This window comes from Nicotiana attenuata, unplaced genomic scaffold (genome assembly GCF_001879085.1).
Source record: "Nicotiana attenuata strain UT unplaced genomic scaffold, NIATTr2, whole genome shotgun sequence".
NCBI classification, from domain to species: domain Eukaryota; kingdom Viridiplantae; phylum Streptophyta; class Magnoliopsida; order Solanales; family Solanaceae; genus Nicotiana; species Nicotiana attenuata.
The window spans coordinates 628,602-647,065 of NW_017670301.1; the positions used below are offsets into that span (position 1 = coordinate 628,602).

The window sequence follows — 18,464 nt, forward strand, 5'->3', positions numbered from 1 at the left end:
CGAAGAGCGAAGAGACATGGCCTACATAAGAATGATAGCCCAAAAACAACAGGCAGAGCGGTACTACAACAAAAAAGCCAAAATCAGGCCACTCAAAGTCGGGGATTATGTACTTAAAGCCAAAATGCAAGCAAGCAAAGATCCGCGAGAAGGCAAATGGGGAACCAATTGGGATGGCCCATATAAAATCATGGCGGCAGCAAGCAAAGGGTCGTTCCAACTGGAAACAATGGAAGGAAAACTAAAACCAAATAATTGGAACGTCGCCCACCTCAAATACTTGAACTTCTAAGGATAGACATCTCCCGAGTCGTACTTTTTTTCCCTTACCCGAGTTTTGTCCCAATTGGGTTTCCCGGGGAGGTTTTTAATGAGGCGACGAAGTGAACGTCTCAGAGTTTTTGGTATGAATTCATTGCTCGGCCTATCAACTACTTCTCCTTTCCCGGTCGACCAATGAAGGGACTAGATGGACTGAGACTTCAAAAAAACATGCAAACTTCAACGTATGTCCAATTTATGTAAACTTCTCCAATGGATGTATAAACAAAGCAAAATATGCACGCATGAATTTATCTCCACCAAGTTCATATATTACGCCAAAGTAAAACATTCGACCTCGATCGAGAACTTATTCACATTTGGCCTCGTTCGAATCATTTAAAGAGTCAGACATTGACCTCGTTCGAATAGACTCACATTCGACCTTGCTCAAATTTATTCGCATATGACCTCGCTCGAATTTATTTACATTCGACCTCATTCGAATCGTTTAAAGAGTCAGACATTTTACCTCGTTCGAATAGACTCAAATTCGACCTCGCTCGAATTTATTCACATTCGACCTCGTTCGAATCGTTTAAAGAGTCAGACACTCGACCTCGTTTGTATAGACTCACATTCGACCTCGCTCGAATTTATTCACATTTGACCTTGTTCGAATAGACTCACATTCATCCTCGTTCGAATAATTTAAGGAGTCAAACATTCTAGCTCGTTCGAATAGGCTCACATTCGACCTCGCTCGAATTTATTTACATTCGACCTGGTTGGAATCGTTTAAAGAGTCAGACATTCGACTTCGTTCTAATAGACTCACATTCGACCTCGCTCGAATTTATTCACATTCGACCTCGTTCGAATCGTTTAAAGAGTCAGACATTCGACCTTGTTCGAATAGACTCACATTTGACCTCATTCAAATCATTTAAAGAGTCAGAAATTCGACCTCGTTTGAATCAACTCGCATTCGCCCTCGCTCAAAATAATCGACATTTGACCTCGGTCACGTCAACTAAGTTGAGAACTCTTACAAAGGAAGAAGCATACGAAGAAAAATGAAAAGAGCCAAAACATACAGCAAAAAGACAATAGTCATTCCATTCCGAAATAGAGTATCTTACAAAGGGCCAAAAAGACCCCCCTCCAAAAAAAGAGAGAAAAAGAGAAAAGAGCAAAAACACAAAAAATATAAGTACAAAAAAATCACACTGCATCATCACGTTGCATCATCTCCGCTGGCGCCGTCTCCACCTTCGCACGCGCCATCATCGTACTCATCATCGTACCAAGGATCGGATGCAAGCCCCACCCAAGTCTTCTTCATCATCGCCATTCCTCGGCGTGGTAGGGTCATAACCATAGGCAAGCATGGCATCACGTGCCTTAGCACGGGCATCTTCGAAGTCGGCATCAGGAACCTTCCCTGTCGCCATCAAGCTCCTATATACATCCAGCTTTGCCTCAGCATGGATCCACATCTCGTACAAATCACGAGGAACATCAGGAAAAGCGGAAGCACGAGAGGAAGAAGGCCAAACCAACAATTGTGCCTTCTCAGCCTCGAGGGCGGCGACCTGCTCACTTAAGCTCTCAACTTCTTTCTCAAGACCACCAATCCGCTCATCAAGCCGCGTCTCCCTCAGCACAGCCGTCTCCGCGATGTTTGCACGCTCAAACCTAAGGACTCAGATAGAGCTCTCTAACGCCGCCGCCTTTGCCACAACCGCTACCCGAGCCTCCTCGGACTTTACCAATTCGGCCACTTTCCTAGTCAACTCACTACTCAGACCGGCAACTCTAATTGAGCTTTGCTCAAGCTCAGCCCGAAAAGTCGTCACCTGCGCTTGAAGGTCGATGCATTCGGCCACGACCCCCTTGCTCACCTCGAGCTCTTTGTCCTTGGCCCTGAGCAACCCCTCAAGCTCACTGCATTCACCAACAATTCGCACAAGCTCCTCGTCCTTCTGATCCAACTCCTCCCTAAAGGACTGGGGGTTACCACCTGCTCTAAGCCGTGCATGCATCTCACGGTACTTGTCATGATAACGGACATACTCGCAGCCATCTTTTGAAAAATGACCTTCCGCCTCTCTTCACGGCGGGCACTCTCAATCTCCAAAATGAAAGTCTGAAAAAGAAAAAGAGAGTAAGAAGACTGGTAAAGAGAAGAAAAAGATGCCAGTTGCAGAAATAATACAAAAGCTTGCCCTCAGAGCCATCCCGGATATGCCCAGTGACAAGTCAGAATCCCGGAGATGCTGAAGAGTCCTGTTTTCAGCGACAAAGAAAAGAGGAGCAAAGGAGGGGACCAAGCTCACCGTATCCTCCAACAAATCGCAATCCAAAGGAATTACGATCGAGTGAGAGGATCCATCCATTCTCACCTTCACACGCGTAAGCCCTTCGTCGAATATCCTCGCCTCCTCGGGATCGACACCGGAGCCAGACTCGTAATCATCTACGATCACTCTCTTCACCATCTCCTCAGTCGAAGAGGGAACATTGGCCTGCCCTGATGTTGACGGACCACTCTGAGTGATCACAACCGCCTCTGGTCACCCCCTTCCTCCACGAAGGTGATCTCTACGTTCGAAGGAGGCGCGGTCTTCACATCCAATGCCATACTGCCCCCAGCTCGGCCATAGTCAACTCAGGTTCACTCACCACCGACTCCTCTCCTACCACTCTCCTATCTGCTTCTAACCTTTGCCTTTTTAACGGAGCCTCTCCTCTTCGCCCTGGTCTGACTCATCAACCAAGTGAAACACCGTAGAAGCCAGAATTTCAGCAAGTGTGGCAGTAACATGGCGACTAGGACCATGTGAGGCCGGGGTCCGAGGAATAACAACAGCTTGAGAAGGTTCACTTGCAGCTACAGCGAGTACGGGCTCGACCGAGATACCTAACTGGAAAAAAGCAGGCGTAGGAGCCCTCGCCCTCCTTAAAGCCCTCCGACCTATAAACAAAGAAAGATAAATAAGAGAAGATAGAAACGGCGATATAAAGGTCGAACAATCAAAGTCAAAGGTAACGCACCGGTCGCAGGTCTACGCCTAAACCTCTCATTCAAGTGCGACCACTCGTGAATCCCCACAGTATGAGGCAAAACATGACTCACCCAGTCGCGAATGTCAGCGACTGGTGAAGGAGGCTCCTGCTCGACTGCAAAAATAAAAGGAGAACAATCAGGTTACCCAGAATAAACAACGAATTCATTTGGAAGGAAAACACTTACGAGCAAAGTTCCACTCCTCGGGGAATCCGCTGGGGTTCGATACCACGTGCTCTGTCTTCACGTAGAAGAAATTTTTCCAAAAACGACGATTAGTTTTATCCTCCATCTTCACCACCAACCCCTTGGTCCCACGGTAGTGCATATGAATCATCATGCCCCTGTGAAAACTTGGGGCGAAGAGGTGAAGAAGATGGCAGAGAGAAATATCACGGTTGGACAGCTCCGCATACTTGATAAGCATGAGGAAGAACTTGTATATGTACAGAGAGAGATGAGCCGGGCACATGTTATAAAAACGGCAAAAATCCTCCGCCAAGGAAGGAAGGGGAAGTGTGTAACCGATGACGAATGGGTACGCGTAACCTGGGCTATGTATTTGTACTACATCACTACCAGCGGGGACAATTTCAACGTGGGCCAGAATTTGCCACTTAGCCCTAAATGCAGCAAGCGCCACCGCATCCATCACAGAAACGACAGGTTCAGTTTTATCCTCAGGTAGGTTCTTGAAGTCTGACCTAGCTTTCTCGGAACATGGGATTATCTCATCCACGATGGGGAAGTTTTCATCTTCTACCGTGGCTGCTCCTTCCTCATGAGGAGGTGCGTCCGCAGCCAGCGTCACAGGATCAAAGGAAGCACTGGCCACTTTTCGATTGTATGCGAAAAGGAAATACAAAAATGAAGGAGATGACAGTAGCAAAAGACACAGAAGGGAGAAAGAGAACACAGAAGCTGGGAACTCGAAGAAGAAAAGAACTCAGGCTTCAAAGGCTTTAGAAGTGCAACAATTCGAATGAGGAGTGCCCATCCCTATTTATAAGAATATGGGCACCCTAATCGAGAAAGGCCAAACGCCGCCTCATTAATTTTGAAACAGAAGAGGCGCGGGAAGCGATGTAACGTATGGGGAACATGCGCCACAATGACGCATGATGGAATGATGTCATTTCAAATTGACGTAACGGCCAGGTGTGGCTCTTGAAGCGCCACGTCACCACCTCGCCAAAAAAAGGGTCACTCATCGGCCAATGTGCTCAAATTTCTCAAAATTGCAACTGGCAAAGTCCGCCCACTGAGCTCGCCCAAAAGCAACCCCGACGGGCGGAGGGACTAACTGTATGGGTCAAAATCTAATCGAAGAGAACTCGCCTGAAATAGGGAAATCAAGAATCAATTAGGCCGAGGTCATGCTTAATAAGCAACATTGGCGAGCTGAGCAGTGAATGCCGAGGTCGAGCACTCAGATCGGCCAAACGGCTAGTTTAGTTATAAGGCATTTCTAAAGAATATTCGGAGGAATATTCTTTGTATTTGTACTTTTAGTAGGTAAGGGGAATGTCCCGTATAAGCAGGAAGAGAGAGAGAAAGAAAGGGAACCAATTATTACTGATCTTGATATGCTCTCTCTAGAGAAGTTGACTACCACATAACTACAAACATCATCTTTATGCAATATTTGGTTTTGTTGCATTATTCTAAGCTTTTCCACACTAGATCCGATAAAGTCTTACATCATCGTCAGAAAGAGAATCATCCACCTTGTTACATATTTTGGTGAATTATTCTCTTTATTTACAGTTATTGCCATTCATCATATTTATTGCTTATCTTTATTCCTTTATTTATTCACAAGAATATCATTAAACCACTTTCTGGTCATAAATAGCTTTAAATGCGATTTCTAGGTTGTTATTTCTCACCAATCTTGGATCTAGAACTTATTATATTTACCTAGAATTTACCTATTATCATTCACTTAATTAGTTTAACAAAAAGGTTTGAACTTTTTTGGTCAAACACCATCCTCAGAAACTTTGAGAAGAAAAATCGATATACTTGCATTAATTATGTAAATAGAAAAATTTCAAAGATTTAATGAGATAATTATTTGAAGAAAGAGATGTAAAGTGAAAGAAAAGGTTTCTGGCTTTTAGAGTAAAGATGGAGAAGTAGACGTGCTAAGAACATATATTCTTATAGTAATATTTTCGATAGCATAAATCGTCTTTCATTTCCGATACATTTAATCTTCTCTAAACAATTTTCTTTATCTAATCATTCAAAAAAACATTTTTTACTAATCATAAGCTATCGATAATGTGTGGATGAATACAATAAACCAATCTCATTTCGTTTCTGCTTTCATATCAGCAAGTATTTATGCTTTGTAGAGTGAAAACAAAAGTTTTTGACTTTTAGGAGTTTGATTTCATTGAGTGGCTTACTTGAAATTGATTCGATATAACATATCTTTAAGAAGGTAAGAACCAGGAAAATGCTTCACAACTACAGTAAAAAAGCCGTCCGATGCACTAAGCGAAAAAAGATCGAACCACAAGGATTTATTGTACGCAGCCTTAAGAACCACAATTATGCAACTAAATCACACCTTCATCAGATGCAAAAACAGAATTCAACTTTCTTTCAAGAACCACTGTAATTCAAAAGTCTGCAAACTAAAGCACATTTGCACAAGAAAAATATAACCGAAAAGCTGCCATGAATAATATATTTCTACCACAGTACATTTCCAGCTTAGCTCAGACACTTCAATCTTCATTTCAAAATGACATCAAGCTGCAGAAAATACCAACAATAGCAAGAATAACACATGCTAGGAAAGAAATTACGTGGGTTATTTATGAGGCATAGCTTGGAGCCTTGGACTATTAAACTTAATACACATTGCCAACTTTTGCAACATGGTAAAAAAACAAGGAAGCTGAGAACCAGAACTTGGAAACGGACATGTCTTTTGCTTTACAATTTACAGAACACAGCAAAGTAGATAAATGGAAATTCTAAAAACATTTACACCCAAGATATTCAATTGTTAAACAGCATATAGACGTAAAACCAGCTCGATTTTAGTGCGACAGACAGGGCAACCCCAGCTTTTAGCTTTAATCTCATTCAAACAAGACATGCACCCAGCCATATGGCCACATGGTACACAAGCCCCTTCAATTGCAGCTTCAAAGCATATAATACATGATGAAGCAGTATTAGTACTCCCTCCGTCGTGTCTCTTCGTTAACTTCTCTGTTGTTGAAGAAGATGAATCCACAAAACTAGATTCGTCTAAATCAGATGGCAATGGGGCATTATTATCTATGACCAAATTGTCAATTGGTGGTGCTGAAGGTACAGTTCCAGGGATAACAGGGCGACGGATATTGAGAGTCAGTCTTGAATGCCTTGCCTAGAAACAATTGGTTGTCAATAAACAATTTTTGTGCATAAATCAAATCTGAGAAGAATGAGAATATAAACAAATGTTTCAATAAGAAAGTTTAACAATGCAATGTTACCTGCTTATTATCTGGCCATAAGGAAGCCATTCTACTAACAGGCGGCTGTCTAGACGATGATGCCTGTGAAACATCTTGCGCTTTTCTCAAATTGTTTAGTCGATTCTGTTCCTTCAATGCATGTTCTTTGTTCACTTTAGTAGTTTCCTTTTCAACTTCTGGCCTTATGGACTCCAGCTCACGAACGACATCCAGTAATTTCTGAAATCGCATCACTAATGATTAATTCAACATCCATGAGGCTGCAAATATGAACATGCAACTTTCACAAATTAGATATTAGAGGCACTTCTTAATTACCTTTCTGTAAGATCTCTTTTCTGTATCATTTGAAGTAATGTAGTCTCGGTGGAAAGGTATAGTTTCTGATAAAATACTGGAAGCACGAACACATATATTTAACAAATTACTCATAGATAGGTGTTAATATGCCCTCAAGAAGTTATCAACATGGAAATATATGTTTACCCTGCGTATCTGAGAAGCAGAATGTAGAGATCTATGATATTGTTCTCCTGCCGATGATTGTTTGCCTAGAGGAAAATGAAGCAGAAGTTTAAAATAAAGCTGGTACGCCAAGTCGTCAACTCAGAGTCAAGCAATGGTGTGTAAACAAAGACTTATAGTATTTAAAAGAGCACCATACAATAAGGCAGATAATCTTATTAACACTCGCATAGAGCATAGAACTAGAGGACTTATAGTATGCCTTTGTCTCCAGATGTTATACTAACAGCCATTTCATTTGCATCGACGAAATCAAGCTACACATTTAATCAAACTTTACAATTGAATTTCCTTGTTTCCTCTTCCATTTTCATCCAACAGAACATCAGATTTCGTTATGTCACCGTTGTCCTGTTAATACCTGGTGTTTAGCGTGCAAAGCAATATGGTTCTACTCCAATTCTAGAGTTTCTATGTCGGCAATATAATTGATCAGATGACTATGGCAGAGATGTTGCAACTATCCATTTTGTTAACTCTCCCAACATTCACCAACCCCTACCCTTTTCACTTCCCAAACAAAAAGCTCGGATAAGAACACAGAAATGAAACCAAAAGGCAAGCATTATATTACATGATTTTGTTGCCTATACAGTTTGATACTATGTCCAATATTCACACGCATAGGGCGGGTGCAAGCGAGAAGATACAAACTAGAAATTTCCCGTTCAGCATAATAAGATCATCTCAATTTTCAACAGCAGCAATCTAAAGTTCTAATCTATAGTTAGATTTAGAGTTTATTCGCTCATCAAACAATAAAATTTTCAGTCTTGGCCATAGAGTTCTTACCTAGCTAACCGTATGGACCACCTGAAAATGCTCACATTCTGTCATCCTTAGCTATTTCACTATAAAATTAACTTTATCATTTGGTTGACAAGGAAAATTAGGGAAAGTGCTGAAAAGTACTTGACTCTCCGAAATTTTGTATGCATGATAAGGCTGTGAAAAGAAGGAAGTAAGAGCTGTTCCGTTGAATGGAAGTTCATTCCTTCAGATTTAGTAAACACAATAGAATACGAGTATTGAAGAGGAGCCTTGGAGCAACGGTAAAGTTAGTTTCGTGTGACCTATAGGTAACCTGTTCGAGCCGTGGAAGCAATCGCCAATGCTTACGCTAAGGTAGGTTGCCGACATCACGCCCCTTGGGGTGCGGCCCTTCCCCGGACCTCGCGTGCATGTGGGATGCTTGGCTATCCTTTAGTAGAATACAATATTGCATGGACTCTTCAAAATGTTGTCACACCCGCGTCGGATCCTCCAAAAGTGCACTACTTTTGGAGGATCCGACAACTAACATTTTTGGAGAGCCCGAGCAATATAAGTAGAATACGAGTATTGAGACGAAAAATTGTTTCTTTTTATTTTGAATTCCATTTTCCTTTCAAAGAATTACATAAAAGAAAATATTTTACCTTTTTCTTTCAACAAATTCTATTGCAATTTTCCCATGGAACATATTTTATAGTCTTTGTTGACATACAAACTAAGCGTACAAACATGAAAGTTAGTAGTGTACAGATTTTATTGGCAAAAGATATACACAGCAAAGCGCAGACAATTTTAAATTAGAACAAGTATTAGCAGACACATAGCAATAGAAAGAGTTAACGAGAGAGAACGAAGGGGACCTCTTTGAGAAAGTTATCAGCGATCCTGTAGTAATATTGGATAGGAATTTGATTGTCAACTTCGATCTTTCTAGTAAATTCTCTTATGTTGATCGGATTCCTCGCCCGACTCATTTCACCGGCGCCGGCGACGATAACAGATAAAAATTCCTAGTTTGAAACTCCGGTAAGTCAATGACTTGCTTGAATTTCTCAAATATGGAATTAGTTGTTAAATTTTGAAGGAAAATATTTTATTAGAAATCACTAGTATTCACACATAAAATAAGCTATAATAGGAAAACCTATTTTTATATAATTCTGATTAGTAATTCTAATTAAACATGAATTAAATAAACTTATAAACGCCAACTTGAAATTCCCTCTAGTCAACGCCATCACCAAACAATTATTCCTTTGACTTTTGGGGGGATGACAATTGATAAGTGCAATATATCATTCTCTTTTGTTCTACTTTTTGCTTCTAGAAAATTTCTTCGTGTTTAGTTGTTTAGTTGTATTGTTAATAGCGTCTCAAGTTTTTCTTTGATTATAAAATCTGAATATACATTGTTTTTTCTATCTTTACATAGTTAATAAGGACTATAGTTCAGATGAATAGAGTGAAGTTTATGATACTTCGTCTTAAATTGTGATTTTCAAATCTTCAAATAATCCCTTGAAGATAAGATAATTCCTTGAAGATACGATAATTCTTTACAAGACTCGAGTATAAAATAATCTACAAAAAGGAAGTTGAAATTAGTGCCATCAACTAAATTGACGCAATTGGATCGATTCGTTTTTTTTTTTTTTTTGGTTAACAAGAAAACCCTCGGTCGCTACCCTTCGGGTGCGCACAAGGTAAACCCGCTCCTATGTAATAGTCCGTAAATCACACAAAAAGGTAAACCGCACTAGACAAGCTCCGTGCAATGGCTCAACTGAGGAGGTATGCAAGTGTTTTCGTACCCTAGACATTCCATTTGGGAAGCTTACTAAGGAACTATTAACTTAAATTGTCCATCGTAGTGCCAGGGGCAGATTTAGGGGCGCGGAAAGGGCTTCACCCGAACCCTTCGCTGAAAAATTACATTGTATATATAAGGCAAAATCTGTTTTTTACCCCTTGACACAGCCCAAAAGCATAGCTTAGTGGTCAAGGGGTTCAAAATCTTTGTAATGTCCTTGCTTCAATTCCCACTAGCTACAATCTTTTGTAACTTTTTTCCTTTTTGAACCCCCTTAGCGGAAATCCTGCCTCCGCCACTGCGTAGTGCCTTCTAAGATTTAATAAATGCACTGAAGTACCATATTAAAGCAACAACAACGACCCAATTAAATCCCACTAGTGGGGTTTGGGAAGGGTAGTGTGCACACAGACCTTACACCTAGTCCCTACCTCGAGGGGGTAGAGAGGCTTTTTTCGAAAGACCCTCGGCAGTGCTGACCATATTAAAGGTCTCAATAAAACAAATTTATACACAGGATTGTATCAATACATCTGTAATTCCAGTAAGAGTTTCACTTCTCGGTTCTCTGCACAAGTAATTTACATTCTCCGGAACGATAAACCATGAAGGCAACCATAGCATTTTGATTCCTTTCAAGAATCTTAAACACAACTAGCATATATATGTATACAAAACTCACAATTTTCAATAGTGAGAAACTTGTGTGTATGCCTGCAAAGTGAGAAAGTATATAGCTCGTCAGCTGCCAGTAAGGAATCTTGTAACATATATCATCTGCAGTACAATCCTATTCATAACCATCAAGTCTTTCAGTCAGCAATACATATTACTTTAGTTTACTTCATATTCAATGGGTCTGACTCAAGAATAGTAAAAAATTGACAATGCATTCAGCAAATCAGAACATCTGGTAGCACTCGTCTGCAAAATATATGTACGTACTCTTCGACGTAAGCACATATGTTGAGGAAGGGACATGTTCTAAAGAGAAGAAAATAATTTTTAATAGAATAGCGGAAACACCTATAAGTTCCAAAATTGATCATATTTCCTAAATGTTTTTGAAGGACAGCAAGAACGTCTGTAATGTACAACTGGTAGATCAAAAAACTTTTTTCCCAAAAGCAAAGCACATTTTCCTCCCTTTTTCTAGTTACCAGGAAAGCTAGTGCTTACTAAGGATTTCAATACAGATGGTTCAGAAGAATTCAAAAGTCGATAGGCAATAAGGACGTGGCTCCAGTTATCATCCCTCCAAATTCCTTCAAACTGGAAAAGGCCCTAAATAATACTAGTATATGCCTTCACTAACAAACCCAAAAGGTTATACGCTAACAGCAGAAAACCAAGAGCTACTCAAACAAGAGCCTATATAGACAAAAGTTGAAATACCCCAAAACTTGGTTATGATTCAGAAGAAGAATTGATACTAGGAGCGAATGACATTATTCAACATATTTACTTTGTTATTATATCTAGTGAAACAAAAGCAAAGAGGACATGAGGTTGCCGAATTGCTTACATTTGTGGCTTTAGTCATTCGCTGCTTCAACTGTTAAACAGCATACAACCTTATCACCTGATCTATCTTGGCACGACAGACGGGGCAGCCCCACTTCTTTCCCTTGATCTCATTCAAACAAGACATGCATCCAGCCATGTGGCCACAAGGGATGCAAGCTCCTTCCACTGGAGCATCTAAGCATATTATACAAGATGAAGAAGCACCATCAGGATTACTGCTTTCCTGTGCTCCGGAGTTCTCAATAGTCGGAGAAGACAAGCCAACTGGGCTGGCGTCGATCGATGGATACTGAATTGGCCCATCGTCTATAACTTCACTCGTAAGAGGAGGAGCTGTTGGGACAGATTCAGTAACCGGATTCTCTTGCATTGCTTCAACAACAGTAGATGTATCACTAGAAGTGTGGACTTGCTCAACTTGAGTGCCACTTGAACTGGCTTCCTCAACCTGGCAGCCACTACTACTAGCTTTTTGGGAAGAAGCCCCTGTAAAAGAGCTATCACTATGACTGGCAACCTCAACAGGGTTAATCCAATTCATTGATGTTTCTGCTCCTGATCCTGGGTGATTCTCATGATAGGTTGGTCTTTGTTGTGAAGCGGACTGAAGAGAGGCACTAATCGCCATTGCTAATTCCATATCCTCTGTGGTCGAAGGAGCAGTTGCAGGGACCACAGGAGTTTGAGATCTGAAAGGAAATGCTGGATGCATGACCTGGAAATGTGGTATAGCAACTAAAGTAAGTTTTTAACTCCATTAACTACAAAAAGAACAGTTCTATGTCTTCACTGGTAGCATAGTCCTTGTTGCAAAATTCAAGAATATAACAAAAAATCGTTCAGTTGGGAAGAAGCAAGCAGATCTAGACATGACTGCAAACATAACTTCTGAAGAGAAAGGATGTATTATATTTAACCTGAGGAATTCCCTTGCATGCATTGCAGAAAGACTGCAATTGCTGCTTTTCGTTTTCCTGGACAGCTGTAAGTTTAATCCTTGTTTCTGCAATAAACATTTTGAAAATGGGGAAACTGATTCAGTAATAAAGTTGCATAATGCAAATAATGACTTAAACAACAGAATCATGCGATAGGCAGATAATTACTCTGTCCTGGCCCCCCAAAGCTAATATTCATTTCTACAAAATGGAACAATCATTTCAAATCTTTAAACTAGCAGATGCAGTTTCTGAGCGTTTTAACCCAATAGTTTCCCTTATGCATGGGTAGGTCTATTTTCATCAGTTAAATAACATCTGAACACTTATCAATCTTTAAGATTGCTAAGGCTGAGCATATTTGGCCTAACCAACAGATTGATACTAACTGACCCTTAAAACTAACAACTGATGATGAAACCTCGTGACACCATAAAGGGTGCAGAATTAAGGGAGATTAGAGGATTGGGAAAGACAACTCAGGATGGCCTTTCTTTTTAACCATGCTCATTTGAGTGGCACATGGTTTCACCGTCAGTTCTTTGGGCCGGTTAGTATCATTCCGCTAATTGGATTGCATTACTTTAGCAAACTTGTTGGATGATATGAGCTCAGGTGTATATTTAAAGAATGAAAATAGACCAGCCATAAACACAAGGGACAATTTTGGTTAAGAACTCAAGTTTCTTAACAATGTTTTTAATTCTGAGGTGAAGATGATAGCACAAGCAACACGCAATACGGATCCTCGATGCTTAAATGTGTAAGTAATTCAGTATGAGAATAAGATGCAAAAGCTTTATCATTTCAGACACTTGGTGGAGTAAATTTGACCATAAGATTTAAAAGCCTAAATGTCAAGCACAGGCTTAGAGGAGAGAACAATCTTAGCAATTGATTAGAACAGCCAGCAAAACTTCTAACTGACTTGAACCAGCTCTCAGCAAATAGTGGCATGGTCCAATAACTACTTTTCAAGCCCCATATATATCCTTTCCATGGAAGAATACTATGAACAGACACAAACACATACTGTGCATACAGCACTGTGTTACCGGTCCCTTCAAGTATTAGAACTGCCTTATTGTGACTCTAAAAGTTCATAAAAATTGCATAGCCCTTCCCTCGTTATAAATTCCGTCACCCCATTCTTCCGGGGGACTTTTTACTAGATCAGAATACAATGTACTTACGCCTAGCTCCTCGGGGTCTATTCCTTATCCCTTGGGAGGGCATTATCCCTCGCCTTCGCCTCCAGCGCCTCGGGACTATGCATGAAAATTAAGAAATAATCATCTTCAAATGGAAATATTCCATGGCAGCTATAAGAACTCTGCTTAAAAAACATTAGGAAATTACTGTTTGAAATATCGGATATGATAACTGCTGGATCAGGCTGGCTGAAATTTGGTTCCTCCATATTGGCCTTCCACAGTGCAACTATTGTGCGGGGCTGAGCATCCTGCTCAAGATATAACACTATGTAAGTTAGTAGCATGAAGCATATGACTTTTCAAAAACACGAATTAGTTTCCCTGGCCCCATTCGGAAAGCATATGATATGAGCAACAATCAGGAAAGAATACATGCAACACAGTCGGATCTTGACTTTTCTAACCAAATATAACTCAAAGGTAGGGAAGAATGAAATCGACCAGCAAAAGCAAGAAGCTAAAGAGTTGAGTTTTTGAGAGACGTTCCAAAGAAAGAAACCATCCAGGACTATCACAAAGGGGTAAAAATCTGAATTCAGCTGATTGCTTAACACGTGGAGCGAACTATATGAATCTCGTTTGTCAATCCAGTATTACAAAAGGTCTTTAAAACTTAAACATAGTACATTAGTAAATGCTTCTCTATATAAGTCTAAAACAAAATAGAAACAGGTGAATTACCCAGGTCCTCCAAAAAATCTAACAGTTTTAAGTTCCCAACTTACACACTGTAAACAATTAGATAGGAGACTCACCTGGACAGCTGAATATATAGCAAGCTCCAACTTGAAAGGCTTTCTGAGATTACGGGAACCGCATGGTAAGACAACCACCCAGCTATAAAAATGTGGAATCATCGTAAGTCCATTTTGATAACAATGTTAAAAACTAGAATAGAAGGCAAGAGCAAATTATTGAACTGTGAAAAGAACTGGTAGCAACAGAAATAAGACACATAAATCAATAACACGCAGCAATGCGCAATACATAGGATAACAAGCCAAAAGAAGGGGGGAGAACGACACGAGATGGTGTGAGACCAATGAAGTCACACACCATTGCCTGCCATTTCCATTAAATATAACCACTGAATATGCATTTCTGAAGTCTGAAAGAAATAAAACAATTTTCTAGTGAAAACCCAAAATGAACATTATACTCACACTTTCCGGCTAAGCAACTGTGGTGCGAACAGTTCAAGAAATCCAGGCCCGTAAAGTTCCCGTAGCCAACCAGAAAATAAGCAAATATGGTTCTAATGCATTACATGAAAATAACAAGTGTGAGAGAAAAGAATATTGAAACATAATCCTTGCATAAGTTGAAGGGTTGAATTAAAAACATAAAACTGAAGTGTGAACATATACCTCAATTCCACGGACAACATTGCTGAAACCTTTAATTCTGGCAACATCAAGTGGCGTTTGGCAGTCATCATTCATTATCAATGCATTTGCTTAAGACACACGAGACAAGTAGGAAATCAAACAAGTCAGAAAGGCGCTCATAGCCCAAATGAATTAGGCATTATATGTGTTTGAGTAGATATACCTCCATGTGAAAGGAGTAACTTCACTGTCTGCTCAAGACCTCTTTTTGCTGCATGATGTAGAGGAGTCCCCGCATGACGACCTAAAGATGTACATAAGGGTGTTACAGAAGGATCAGATAGATATCCATAACTTACAGAACAGATGAATAATGCTGATTATGTAAATACGACATTGTTTCCTAGATGAGAGTCGAATGCACATTATTTGGTGTGACGGAATGAATTTGGAAAATTGAACAAATGTAATTTTTGTATACGGATAAATGCAGGACACTTCATTTAAATCAAGATGTAAACAGAGGCTGAGAAATAATCAAAGTATTTTAGTTTACTAGTAATAACCGATGTCTTATTTAAGCAAATACACAATTGCTTGAATTAAAAGGAAAAAAAATGATTGATCTCTGTCGATATTGATAGATATTAATATGTGCACCATGATTTTGCTATTCCAAATTGTTACTCCATGCATGCTAAATAAATGATAATACTTTTATTAGAACAGATTAACATAAGAAAGCTTGAAATTAGAATACTTCGTACGCGTTTGGACAATAATTGGTTGAGGTTCAAAATAAGAGTATTTGAAATTGAAGTTGAAATATGTATGCGTTTGGACATGAATTTCACTTGGGAAAAAGTCAGAAGATTCGCGAGTGAACCATTATTTCATTTTTTTTGTGACAGCAAATACTAAAATATTATTATTGACAAACGGGGTAACTGTTTAAACAGGAAGTGTCCTAATTTTTAAAATGATCTCAAATGGGTAAAACAGTTAGCCGAAAAGACAATATCACCACTACAATAAAATAAGAAAAGTACCATTAATTTTATGCTTGGAGGGGAACAAAAATCCTATTTAAGAGAAAAGGTGAATTATGCTAAGATGAATGAAAATGAAAGCATGTAAAACATGGTGAGGTGTTGGAGTATCTCTTGTACAAATCAATTACCATTTCATAACACTAGCATTTATCATTTTCTCGTTAAATAGTTGCAAGAATAAAGTGACTTAATATGAGGTCTAACATGTCATGTTGAAACACTCATATCTCGAGTTACATACTCTGTAACAATGGCCTTAGGAGACTGGTCTAAAATCTATATAAGATAGCACAAAGAACTACCTCTCAATTAGCTCCATGAGTTTTCTCTCTTTTAAGAAAATTCACCCCATTATTACACAAAACTTTATCGGGTTAAGTCACTACCACAAGTTGCCATCTTAGTATACAAAGACATAGAAGATTAGTTACCTGGACGGTAAGCATTGACATTGGCACCCAATTCTATCAAAGTTTTTGCGACATTGTAAAGCTCAGGATTCATGCACGCCACAATCAACGGCGTCTTCCCCTCCTTATCCATCCACTGAAATCAACCCATTTAAACACATTATAACCACAGATTTCTGTAATATTCTTATCCATTATAAACACAAACTCCCTCTATGTGAACATCACAAAGCATAACTAGATATGTTACCTTTTCAAAAAAAAAAGCATAACTAGTCCTAAACCCTAATTAAGGAGGAGGGTTGGGGTACGCCAGCATAAAAATAGTCTAATCATGATGAATCCTCTGAACGCGAAATTTGTGGATTGATAATCCGATGATTCATATATATGACTCCAACTAGTTTAAATTCAGTGATAATTCATTGAGTGATATTTTTACACATATAGATGACTCCAACTAGTTTAAATTCAGTCATAATTCATTGAGTGATATTTTTACACATAATTCAAATTTACTAATATATTGTCTCGCTTTTCGTCTTCTTGAGCCTAGGGTCTACCGGAAACAACTTCTCTGCCCCTCGGCGTAGGGGTAAGGTCTGCGTACACTCTACTCTCCCCAGACCACACTTTTGGGATTTTAATGGGTTGTTGTTGTTGTTGTCTCGCATAAAGCAGAAATGATCAAAACTCACTATGGGAATATATATTATTCCCTCTGTCCCAATTTATGTGATGCACTTTAGTTTTTAGTCTATCACATCTATATGTAGAAACAATTTAACTTTAAACTTATCATTTTACCCTTAACGAGAGACTTACCACAAGTTTCCAAAGTTTTACTTATCTTTTTTTCTCGTGTCTAGTTACACAACACACATAAATTGGGACCGCGGGAGTATCAATCAAATAAACCAATATTTAGCTGTTAAAATCCCAAATTAACTTCAGTCAACCATTAATATAAACTAAATTCGCAGTGTTTCATCACTATAGCAACTCAATTTCATCAATTTCACAACTTTTTCCACTTTATTCTTCTTCTTCTTTTTGGTAAAATTCTAAAACATATGTAAAAATTCCAAAATTAGACCCAAAAAATGATATTAATGCACAACGAAAAATCATATCAATGATACCTCAAGGGCAGCGCCTTCACGGTGGAGAGATTTGATGCCTTCGATATTTCCATAATTTACTTGCTGATACAGAAGCTCGTCCTTCGATTGCTGCTGCCCCATCTGATCCACAAAAATTAAAATCGAAGAAAATTGGCAATTTTTTGTTTTCGGAAAATTATTGAGGATAGAGAAATGGGGAATGGGGAATTCGAGGGTTGAGTGAAGCAAAAGGTTTTATTTCTGACTTTAATTACGCGGTGGGTGTTGAAAAATGGAAATTTGTGGGGTAGAAATAATGAATAGCGGGAAATGTAGTGTGTTTGCTTAATTAAGAAGGGAGACTGACAAGTAGATGAACTAATATAGTAGTACGTGTAGACGCTTCTCATCCCTCTCTTTCTTGGAAAATTCTTGGACATGCATTGATTAAGAATAATATTACTTCAAACTCATCGAAATTTCAAAGGAAAATCTTACAATTGTTATAAATAGAATTGTATTTACGGTGAATATGTCTATATTTGGAGAGATTCTAGAGTTTATTACTTGGTGGCTAAGTCACTCTCTCCCTATAAATAGAGGACTATTCCATTGTAATTGATCCCAAAAAAATCAATAAGAATTCTCTCTCTCTACTTTTCTCTGTAATACTCTTCTTCTTCTTTTATTGTTTCATAACACGTTATCAGCACGAGACTCTAACCAATTGAGTAGAAGCTTTGGGATTGAGCATAATGATTGTCAATTATTCCATGAACTTCCTTCATGATTAAATTCTGAATTTAAGGTAAGTATTTTACCGTTTTTTCTCTTTTATTCTATACTTTGATTTTAAATACAAGCAAACACAACAAAGTTTGATTATAACTCTAATGGAGTTTGTAAGAAATTATAACCACCTGAAGTGGTAAAATTTCTATGCCTCGCTATGATCAAATTCATGTATGAT

At 39.0% G+C, this 18,464-nt stretch overlaps 2 protein-coding genes across 3 annotated transcripts; both read right to left on the reverse strand.

Annotated features, from left to right (window-relative positions):
• Positions 1-6,055: 6,055 nt before the first annotated feature.
• On the reverse strand, positions 6,056-9,282 carry LOC109237490 (AMSH-like ubiquitin thioesterase 3). Its single transcript, XM_019403805.1, has 5 exons — positions 8,973-9,282; positions 7,300-7,364; positions 7,132-7,207; positions 6,832-7,032; positions 6,056-6,722 (listed from the first exon to the last, which is right to left on the reverse strand). The coding sequence occupies exons 1-5, from the start codon at positions 9,084-9,086 to the stop codon at positions 6,354-6,356; spliced, it is 825 nt and encodes a 274-aa protein (XP_019259350.1). The 5' UTR covers positions 9,087-9,282; the 3' UTR covers positions 6,056-6,353.
• A 1,113-nt stretch (positions 9,283-10,395) lies between these two features.
• On the reverse strand, positions 10,396-17,849 carry LOC109237489 (putative E3 ubiquitin-protein ligase XBAT35). Of its 2 annotated transcripts, XM_019403803.1 has the most exons (11): positions 17,534-17,849; positions 16,413-16,527; positions 15,153-15,233; positions 14,969-15,057; positions 14,765-14,856; positions 14,357-14,438; positions 13,747-13,849; positions 13,581-13,655; positions 12,367-12,452; positions 11,448-12,164; positions 10,396-10,636 (listed from the first exon to the last, which is right to left on the reverse strand). In XM_019403803.1, the coding sequence occupies exons 1-10, from the start codon at positions 17,633-17,635 to the stop codon at positions 11,481-11,483; spliced, it is 1,509 nt and encodes a 502-aa protein (XP_019259348.1). In that variant the 5' UTR covers positions 17,636-17,849; the 3' UTR covers positions 10,396-10,636; positions 11,448-11,480. The 2 variants fall into 2 exon arrangements, with proteins under 2 accessions (XP_019259348.1, XP_019259349.1); XM_019403804.1 differs by lacking the exon at positions 13,581-13,655.
• Positions 17,850-18,464: the final 615 nt, after the last annotated feature.